General features: G+C 54.9%; 1 protein-coding gene across 8 annotated transcripts; it reads right to left on the bottom strand.

Annotated features, from left to right (window-relative positions):
* Positions 1 to 1083: 1083 nt before the first annotated feature.
* On the bottom strand, positions 1084 to 5213 carry LY6H (lymphocyte antigen 6 family member H). Of its 8 annotated transcripts, none has more exons than XM_081070664.1 (6): positions 4895 to 5069; positions 4558 to 4620; positions 4290 to 4332; positions 3935 to 4062; positions 3129 to 3248; positions 1084 to 2884 (listed from the first exon to the last, which is right to left on the bottom strand). In XM_081070664.1, the coding sequence occupies exons 4-6, from the start codon at positions 3999 to 4001 to the stop codon at positions 2649 to 2651; spliced, it is 423 nt and encodes a 140-aa protein (XP_080926790.1). In that variant the 5' UTR covers positions 4002 to 4062; positions 4290 to 4332; positions 4558 to 4620; positions 4895 to 5069; the 3' UTR covers positions 1084 to 2648. The 8 variants fall into 8 exon arrangements, with proteins under 8 accessions (XP_080926790.1, XP_080926786.1, XP_080926787.1 ...); XM_081070660.1 differs by having other exon boundaries at positions 4290 to 4393; positions 4510 to 4620; positions 4895 to 4984; XM_081070661.1 differs by having other exon boundaries at positions 4510 to 4620; positions 4895 to 4984.
* Between the last annotated feature and the right edge of the window lie 4984 nt (positions 5214 to 10197).

Raw genomic sequence — 10197 nt, 5'->3', positions numbered from 1 at the left:
TTTGCAAAACATACACCATGGGAAAACTGTGTCCCTAATACACAAAATGCTGCACAAATCAGTAAGACAAACACCACAATGGAAGGATGGGCTGAGAGTGTGGTCAGTCACGGGAGAAACATGATGCCTGACGAAGTCCTAACCGGTTCAGCCTCACTGGTAACTGTTTAAATGGCAATCCGGTAAGATTCTAATTTTTATCTACCAGACAGACTGACAAACATTCCTAGAGTTGGATAACATCCACTGCTAGTGAGGGTGGAAGGAATGGGCAGGACCAGAGTGTGACACAGCCTTTCTATGTGTTGGTTTTGTATCTGGGCAGCTATCCTTCGTGGTTCAGCTGTCCACTTCTCAAAACTGACCGGCAAGAATAATCACGAGTCCCCGAGGATGTGAGGATGAGGATGGTCACATCAGTGTTGCTAAGAGCAGACCCTGGACCCACAGGTAAGGGTGGTTCAATAAATCCCAGTTTGTTCGTTCAGAGCAATACTCAGCAGACACTGAAAACAAAAGGTCCACCTGGTCGTGCTGACCTGGAAAGATGCCTTTGGATAACTGTTCAGAGAAAGAATCAAATGGCTGGTGTGTTGGCATGTCCGTGTGCCCACTGGGCTGAGCTCCTGACGTGGGCTGTGGAAGGCAACCCTCCAACACCTTGTCAGGGTGGGGACTACACTGAAATGCTGTGAGAGGTGGGGCCACGGACTCAGGCCCAGCAGCTTGGAAGTGGGCACTGAGGTGTCGTGTCCAGACTCTCTGTGCCGTGCTGCCCTCCCTGGGAGCCGCCATTGACTTCTTGTTGTGAATCATTCTTAAAAGAGCTAGGAGAATTCCCCTCCCTTTTCTGTCTTAAATGCATCCCTCAAACAATAAATTCAGTGCACAAAGACTCGCGGTGGGTGCGGGGGCCAAGGCCACACCCGCCACGCCTCTGGGCTTTACTGCTCCCCACTGCCCTCTATCTTCCGGCCTCCTCGGACCCTGAACTTTCCCATTACACGGAGCGAGCTGCTGTTTTCCAGATCGCCTGCCAGCAGCACCCAGTCCCTGCACTCCCCAAAGCACACCAGACACCAATGTGGGTAGCACACTTTACTGAGGTTCGGGCAGGGGCAGGATGGGGGACATTGCAGAGCATCAGAGCGAACTAAAATAGCGGACACGTCCCCCGGCCATTTCCACCAGCAGGAAGTTGACACCAGTCTCCAGTGACCCCACTCTACTCTCTGGTTCACTCACCCTGGACCCCAGATCCCTCTCCATGGCTCACCAGAAGAGCCTGGAATGGAGGTCAAGGCCAGCTCTTAGTGGAACCATTGTTCTTTCCAAGGAACCCAGGACCTAGGAGTGACCATGGCCTGGGTCAGCCACACAGGGAGGAGGAAGAAATAGCCAACGATCTGACCCCAGAGGAAGCCTGGCGTGGCCACCAAGTGTCACGTGTCCAGTGGGTAAACCACATGTGCAGTGGGTGCAGGAGGCTGGCCTGCACTTTCGTGCAAGGATGAGACCACAGAGCCATGGCTGGAGCAGGAAGGGCCAGAAGCAGCACCCTCAGACCTGCCTCCTCCCACCCAAGTGCCCCAGTCCATCCGAGCCGTCCCACACAGGGGTGGGCTTCCTTAGCCAGATGGGGGGCTGGCCTTCAGGACCCTGCCCACCGTGCTGCCCAACTCAGGGTGAGGGTGGGGGTTGCCTGGTTAAGAGGCGGAATGCAAGCCCATGAGGGCTGTGGGGGGAGCCCAACGCAGCCCCAGCAGCTCTCAGGGGAGCTGCCCTGGGTCTCATCATCCGTGGGGCTGAGACAGAGCAGGGATAGGAGTCCCACACACACGGGCCTGTGTGTCTGTGTGTGTGTGTGTGACATGGGCGTGTGTGGATGTGTCTGCGCTGAGGCACAACGATCCACGTGCTAGTGGGGTGTGCATGGTGTAATGTGCACGTGTGTGCACATCTGTGGGCGTGAGCATGGGGACATGTGAGCATGGGGGTGGACGCAGGTGTCCCTCTCTGCAGGCAGCGGGGGGACACCGCTGTATTTGTGTGGCCAGTGTGAGCCTGTGCGTCTGGTGTCTGCAGTGCAGGCGCAGGTGTTAGGGCTCCCCCCGGGCCACCCTGTCATCTGGTGCATCTCAACTCTAACCTGCGCCCATCCTATTGCTCCCAAACCTCATGGGGCCCAAGGTCCCCCAGGCAGCCCAGCCCTCACAGCCCCCACAGCGCACCTGCTCTTTCTCAGCGCCTCATTCCCTGCTGTCTGCCAGGAAGCTTCTGCCCCCCACACCTAGGTTTGGGCCTAGGTCTCCGGACTCAGAAGTGACTTTATTTCTCCGTAGGTGGTGCTCTCATAGCTAGGCTGTTGGGCTGGGCCTGGCTCAGTCTGGCTTCCCTCAGAGACCTGGAGGTCCCAGCCCCCCACCACCCCGCCCTCACCCCCGACCTCCTGCCCACCCGACACCTGGTGTTCTGGAGACGTCCTGCTGGCTAGTACTTGGAGCTGGTGGAGAGACGGGGAGTGGTGAGGGCCACAGATGGTGGAGCCAGGCCAAGGCTGCCTCCAGCCCCAGCCAGGCCAGGCTGAGGAGGGGGTAGCCACAGGCTCCAGGGGACAAGCTCAGAAGCCCTGCAGGAGGGAGGGGAACTCAGGGCCCAGCCCGGAGGAGGGTGGGCCCCAGACTGAGCAGGAGCCCTCCGGCCAGGGCCCAGGGGTTGCCGCTGGCCCCGGACACGCCGTTGCACAAATCTTTCTCGCAGCAGTCCACGTCTACTTTTAAGATCCCAGAGTTAATGAAGCCCATCAGATAATCTGAGAAAAAATGCCGCTTAACAAAGTCGCAGGACGAGGCACACATCCTATTCACGGAATGGTCCTTCCTGCCTGAGGAAGAAGGGGAGCATGGGATTGGAGCCCCAGCTGGGCCCTCTGCCTCGTGCCCAGGACCCAGCTTGGGACCCAGAACAGCAAAGCTGAGGCTCTCAACCCACCCATGCTACCCCAACAACGTGGAAAGGGCCATGGAGGGGCCAGGGCAGGACAGGCACCTGCTCACTGTCACACAGCAGGTCAGAGGGGCTCAGAGGACCCCCAACCTCTCCCCACTCCGGGCCACGTCCTGACTTACTGCTGCTGGGATCTGTGATCCGGACGCTGGCACACACCGTGTCCGATGGCTGGCACTGCTTCGGGGTGCAATGGCTGGAGTTGGTGGTCAGTGTGCAGTCCTGGCACCATAGGCCATGAGCTGGTTGAGGCCCGAGGAGGAGGATGACCAGCGGAACTGAAGGCCAGGTGGGCCAGCCCCACATCCTCCCCACCTGCCTGCTGCAGGCACTCCTCGGACAACCGTGCTGCTGTGGGGGGGTTGGCACCCTCGGCCAGCAGTGACCAGGCCAGACTGGCACCTGGAGGGCAGGCCCTGCGAGAACCTGTGTCCCTTCCCAGGAGTCTGCAGAGAGGGTTCTACCACTGGGACTCTGGAAATTCCTGTCCCCCCTCCCTGCCCCGCCCCCACACAGCCACAAGTACCTCACACCTATGGTGTCCTCCCACACACTCCGATCCCCTCATGCACTCACCCTCCCCATCCCAAAGTCCAGTTGGTTCTAAGCTTCAAAGGACCAAACAGGACTTGATGGGCAGCCAGGTGGGGCTCTGAGAGTGCTGGAGCACAGAACCTCTGCACTGAGCAAGGGACAAGCGTGCAGGACCAGTCCGGGTTCAAGGCCCAGGAGGAAAAGTGCTCCGAAGCCCGCAGGGACCCGCGTGGCTGGAGCTGGAGCAGTGCAAGGGAGGGACACAGGAGCTGGAGTCCCAGGGGCTGGGGAGGGGGTGTGGGTTTCATGGGCACCATCGGAGGATGACAGCCCCACGGCCCCATCCTCCAGGAGACTTGGCTCACCCCAGGGCAGGCTGCCCCCCCAGACTCACCGGGCGCAGAGCACAGCAGAGAGGCCAGCAGCACCAAGCCAAGGCCCTTCATGGCTGCAGGCAGCATGCTCCAGACGGGCCTTGGGAAGACGCAGGGGCTGCGGGCGGGGGTCCTCTGGGGCGCAGGCCTGGCAAGGAGAAGCCTCGGTCAGCAGACCCAGCCCTCGGCCGAGGCCGAAGGACCCTCTCTTTTTCTAGCCTCCAAATGCAACCTCCTCGCAAGAATACACAGCGGGGTCGTCTGGGAGATCGCAAAGCCCCACCCCCAGCCCATCCCCCAGAGTGTCCATCATCACAGCATCTCCTCCAGCCAGAATAGGTACAACCCGAGATGTGCCCACCCCGCGCCCAGCACCTGTGGGATGGGGGGGCGAGATCGGGGGTGCGTCTTCTCTTCCCTGGGGAGCCGTAGGTGCGTCCGGAGAGAAAAGGGCAGGGCAAGGTGCGAGCGAACGGTACCTGTCGATGGGGGGAGGGGCGAGCGCCACGTCCCCACCCCCACCCCTGGGCTGGGGGGCCGGGAACCCCGCGCTGAGACCCCTCCCATCGCCTGCCCTGCGCGTCTCTGCGCTCACCGCTGATCAGAGCGTGGAGCGCAGGTCACGAGTCGGGGGCACACTCACATCCCTGGGGTGTCGGCACTCCGAGGCTCCGGGAGGCGCGGGGATCGGTGCCCTTCGGTCTCCCTGCGGACCGGAACCCGGGCGCAGCTTCGTCTTTCGGGGAACGCAGCCGCAGACGCGGACCCCGCGCGAGGGGCGGGGCGGAACTGGGGCGGGGGGTTCGCGGGGGCGGGGGCGGGGGCGGCGGGAGGCGTGCGGGGAGCACCCGCGTCCCTGAGGTCCGCGCCGGGTCGCTGTCCCGGGCCGTCCTGTGCCCCTCGGCAGCAGGCGCCCGCTTGACCGCTCGCGCCCGCCCTCTCCGGTTCCCACTCCCTCCACCGCTGCCACCTCCCCCTACCCAGGCGTGGGCAGGATCCCTTCCCCCTCTGCTTGGCTGAGGTCCCCTTGATATTTCTCGGAAGAACGTTTACTGCGAATTGAAGCAAAACGCACAAAGACGCAGAGAGGAGGAGGGAGGGAGTTAACGAGGGGAGGTACTCGCGCCTGTTCACAGCCTCGCATCCCTGGGGCCCCTCCCCTCCTCAACCCCATCCTAGGTTCCGATTGTGAGTGTTCGAGGCTGTTCTCCCTTGAACATCCATGACGATTCCCACCAGCAGCCGCAGCCCCGGGGACTGCCGTCTCCAACAACACTCACACCTGAGGGCAAGTCCCACAGCCTGGGCTGGGGATCAAGGCCATCTGGCCCCGCTCTGCCTGGGTTCTCAGCTTTGTCTCTCGCCTTCCCTGTCACAAAGCTCTGGGCGTGCTCCGCCTTTGCACCTGCGTCCCTTGTGCCTGGAATCCGTCTCTTGGGCAAGTGTGGGGGATCTTCCTTTCGTCCTGTCGTCATTTGTCCAGCAAATATTGATGGAGCGCCCACTATTGGCCTAGCGCAGCTCTGGGACCCCCTACAAGAAGATGAGCTGAGGGTATCTGCCGCCGTCCCAATCTTCCATTAGACGGGTGATGCCCACTTATATGTCCCAATCATGGCAGTCACTGAGCTCATGCATGTGCTCTGATCCCTGTGCATGTTCTCTCATCACGGTCTCACAACAACCCTACCATCAGGTATCGTCATCATTCCCATTTTATAGATGAGGAAAGCACAGCACCCAGAGATTGAGCTCCCTGCCATGGTCACACAGTGTGTGACAGTGACCAGGAGATACAGCCACGTTGGAACCTAAGCACTTGGCTCCAAAGCCTGTACACTTCACTGCTCTCCTGCTGCTCAACAGGAGTGAAGGCTAAGGAGGAGATGGACAGGGAACGTCTCACTTGGGAACGGGGATTTCCACAGGTTCAGCAGAACTCAAATATGAGCTGGAAGTCAAAAATCAGCAAACATCCAAGTGAAATAGCCTCCAAAGTGAGACACAGCAGAAATGGTGGTGAGTGACAGGTTTAAATTCCCACAAACTTTCTAAATCGAAGGTATCATACATAGAATATAAAATCAAATTGTTTCATAGGTTTAAGATGTATTAAAGGAAGTAACACTATTAAAACTGACCATGCTTAGCTGGACAAAAAAAAAGAACCTCTAGGAATGAAAAATCTTTCATCGAAATTAAAAGGTCGGCAGAAATCTTGAAAAAATTATGCTAAGTGAAAATAAAAATAATAAAGAAGCATATACTGTGTGGTTTCCTTTGTATGAAATGTCCAGATTAGAAAAATCCAAGAGACAGAAAGTATATTAGTGGTTGCTTGGAGCTGCGAGGAGGAAAGAATGGGTAGTTTCTGCTAATGATCAAGGGATGTCTTTTCAGGTAGTGGAAATGTTCCCAAAATAGATAGTGAAGATGATTGCAACAAGTCTGTGAATATACTAAGAATCATTGAGTTGTATACTTAAAAAGGATGAATTTTCCAGTATGTGAATTATATTTCAATAAAGTGGTTGTAAAAAAAACTCAGCAAATGTGTTAGGCAGCAAATTAGACACAACTGAGGAGGGAATTTGTGAACTGGAATAGAAATCTGAAGACATTATCAAAAATGTAGCACAGGGATTAGGAGATGAAATATAAGAAAGAGAAGTTAAGATACACAAAAGATGGTGTATCAAGAGCTCATAGAAGCCTGGTTGAAGTCTCAAAAGGAAAGAGAGTCAATATTTGAAGAGATTATGCCCCAAAATATTTCAGAATTGGTGAAAAATAAGTATTTACAGAGAAGCATGACTAAATAGAATAAACATACTCAGCATACGAAATAGAATAAACAAAAAGAAAACCCACACTTAGGTACAACATAGTGAAATTGCAGACCACCAAAGACAAAAGATAATATTTAAAACAGCCAAAATAAAGGGAGATCAACTCTTAAAAAAAAAATAGTGGCTACACTGACAGCACAATTTCAACAGCAACAATAAAGGCCAAAAGACAGTGTAATGATATCTTTAAAGTGTTTAGAGGAAAATAACTGGGATTAACACTTACATCAGTGGGCTGTGAGTGAAGCAGATTGCCCTCCGTGGTGTTGGTGGGCCTCATCCAATCAGTTGAAGGCCTGAATAGAACAAAAGACTTTCCTTGAGCAAGAGGGAATTCTGCCAGCAGATGGCCTTTGAACTTGAACTGAAACATTGTTTTTTTCTGACTCCTGTCTGTTGGCCCACCCTACAGCTTTTGGACTTGCCAGCCTCCATAATCGCTTGAACTAATTCATTAATTCCTTAAAATAAGTCTCTCTCTCTCTCTCTCTCTCTCTCTCTCTCTCTCTCTCTCTCTCTGTATATATATATACATATATACATGCCACAGGGATCTTCTGACATTTCAGTGAATGATGTCAGTCCCTTGCCTCAATCCTTTCTGTTTCCATTTCTGCAGACTTCACTGACCACTAACCTTGAAGCCATTCCCAAGCTCTTTTTCCTTTGGCCAAGACGCTGTGAGGTCATAAATGATGTTTTTTTAAGCCCTTAAGTTCTGGGGTAATTTGTTATGCAGCAAAAGATAAGACAGGTGGGTGGGGCCTGGCTTGGGTATATTGGGGGCAGGGGGCAGATGCCCAGTGTCCAAAGAGTAATGTCCAAGGAGTTGGGGCCAGTCCCTGGGAAATGCAGCTTTGGGCCTGCTCCCCAGAGAGCAGAGACCGGTGCTCTCCCACACTAGGATTGGTTGCCAGGGAAACAGAGATTCCTATCCTGGTTTCCAAGCTACTCTCCTTCCTCCCTATACACGTGGGACAGTTTCACCCTATTAGAATTTTTGCAAACAAGAATACTAGTCCGTCCTGGTTAGCAAAAGAAAGGATTTTCTTTAACAGAATGAGAGCAGAACATGTCACTGTGTGGCTTTGGCCCCTTCTGTTTGAACAGTCCCTGCAGGGAGCTGGTAAAAGCTGGCCTTGACCTCCCTTTTCCCAGACTGAGCTGCCCAGATGCCCAGATCCTGGGGACGTAGCATTGGGATCTCACCCTACTCTGTGTCCTTCTGACTAGTACCCACAGCCTGAGGAGACTCTATGGCCATGGCCCGAGTTTCACATTGTCCTCAGGATCCAGGACCATTGGCAAGCCTGACCCATAGCAGAGCCAGGTGGTCAGAATCAAGGACAGCGTTATAGGCTGCTGCTCTCCAGCCATTGGCTGCTGAGCTTCCGGTGCTCAGGGGCAGAGGGGACAGGTCTCTGGATCAGGCCCTGACCAAGAGAGGGGTGAGGTTGGGGTCATGCAGAGATGTGTAGCAGAGCTTTCTACCCGTATTTTTGGCTGTCCTGGAGGTTGTGGCTGCAGGCCTTGTTACAAAGAAGGGCCATTTCTCTAAAGACCACCTGGCCTCACCGAGAGGATCATGCAAGGGTCAACAGGGACACTCTGTGCCACCCACACAGCGATTGTTTCCTGAAAGGTTGTCAGACTCTGAAACAGAGAACATCCCTGACTTCCAGAACAGTGGGGAGATAGGATGTGGGCTGGGCTGAATGCGGCCCCCCAAAAGATATCCAAATCCTAACTCCCAGACACTGTGAATGTGAGCTAATTTCATTCACAGGAAAAAGGTCTTTGTAGATGGAATTAAGGATCTGGAGATGGGGTCATCCTGGTTTTAGGATTGGTCCCTAGATCCAATGTCTGGTGTCCTAAGAGACAAAGGACAGGGAGCCCTGTGACAGAGACACACAGGGAGTGGCCATGTGAAGACCGAGGCCGAGATTGGAGTTTTCAGTCAGATCGGCTTCATCGCAAGCCTAGCTCCTTATGGGGCTGCCACCTGGCTCCCAGCGGCCAAGAGCTCAAGGCGGCAGATCTGCTTCCCTGTCCACAGTATGTGTGGGGCATTCCCTAAGGTCCTGGAAGCCCCCATCGTAAGGTGCCGCACTCCTCGGGGCCTGGTGTCAGGAGCCCATTGAGCCTGTACTGGGAAAGGGGAGATGTCAGCAATGATCTCAGACTTGAGCTCCCTCCCCAGAGCTGAGGCCCCCAGGGGTGATGGGTCACCAAGAGGAGAGGATGGATGTTTGGGGGACAACCTCAGTGTTGGCATTTACCCAAAGGCGCTGAAAACTTGTCCACACAAAAACCTGCACATGGACGCTTAAGCAGCTTTACTCATAACTGAGAAAACTGGAAGCCGTCAAGATGTCCTTCAGGAGGTGAGTGGATAAACTGTGGTCCATCCGTCCACACACTGGAATAGTATTCAGCACTAAAAAGAAATGCGCTGTCAGGCCATGAAACGACACACGTGGAGGAACCTGAAATGCACATGACGGTGCAAGCAGCCCTCGTGAAAAGGCCACACAGTGTAGGATTCCAACGGTACCCATTCCGGAACAGGCGACACTATGGACACAGTAACGAGCTCGGTCACTGCCAGGAGGGGCTGGGGGGGAGAGAAACAGCTGGAGCACAGAGGGTTTCCAGGGCAGAGAAAGTCCTCTGGCATGAAATTCTAATGGTGGGTGCACGTCATCATACACGTGTCCAAACCCCCAGAATGTCCAACACCAAGAGTGAAGCCTGATGTAGACCCTGGACCTGGGGTGGTTACGAAGTCGTGAAGCTCATCGATTGTAGCTCACGTAAGACTCCGGTGGGGCGTGTTGATAATGGGGGAGGCGCTTTGGGGTGGGGGAGCATATGGGAACTCTCTGTATCGTCTCAATTTTGCTGGGAAGTTAAAATTGCTTTGAAGAAAATGTCTGATTTAAAAAATAGAAAGTTTAAGAACTGAAAAAAAATCAATGCTAGCCTGGACCTCTGGGACTGAGTCAAGGGCACCTCTGAGCCAGGCACTCCTCTCCCAGGCACCAAATCTTCCTCCGTAAAAGAAGGGGCCAGGACTAGCTCACATGCAAGGTCCACCAGCTCTAACATCTTAGAACTTTGGACACGCTCCCACCATCACGTGGCCTTCCTCCACCCCTCTGTGAGCTCCCTGCACTGCCCTTCCAGCACTGGTATGTCTGTGTTTTCTCCCTTGCTCACCCGCTGGCCTGATTGTGGCCATCCCCAGGATGGCCAGCAAATTCCACCGGGGACAGTGGGGACGCAGGGACGCCAAGGTCAGGCTGCCCTCCGGGAGCTCCAGCCTGGTTGGAGAGACAGGGCATCAGCCATCCTCCCCCACTCTGTGTGGGGATCAGCAAGATGAGTGTCAGGGCTCGAGGCAGCTGGGCTGAGCTGGAGAAAGGGGAGAA

The sequence above is a fragment of the Rhinolophus hipposideros genome (assembly GCF_964194185.1).
Source record: "Rhinolophus hipposideros genome assembly, chromosome: 13".
NCBI classification, from domain to species: Eukaryota; Metazoa; Chordata; class Mammalia; order Chiroptera; family Rhinolophidae; genus Rhinolophus; species Rhinolophus hipposideros.
This window is presented reverse-complemented; position numbering and strand designations above follow the sequence as displayed.

Excerpts from the sequence above, each read along its gene's own strand:
- LY6H (XM_081070657.1), bottom strand. Across the intron at positions 3,249-3,934 it reads TCTGCTGTGCTCTGCGCCCG|CTCATGGCCTATGGTGCCAG; the intron begins GTGAGTCTGGGG and ends GGCCTCAACCAG. Across the intron at positions 2,885-3,128 it reads GATCACAGATCCCAGCAGCA|GCAGGAAGGACCATTCCGTG; the intron begins GTAAGTCAGGAC and ends CTTCTTCCTCAG.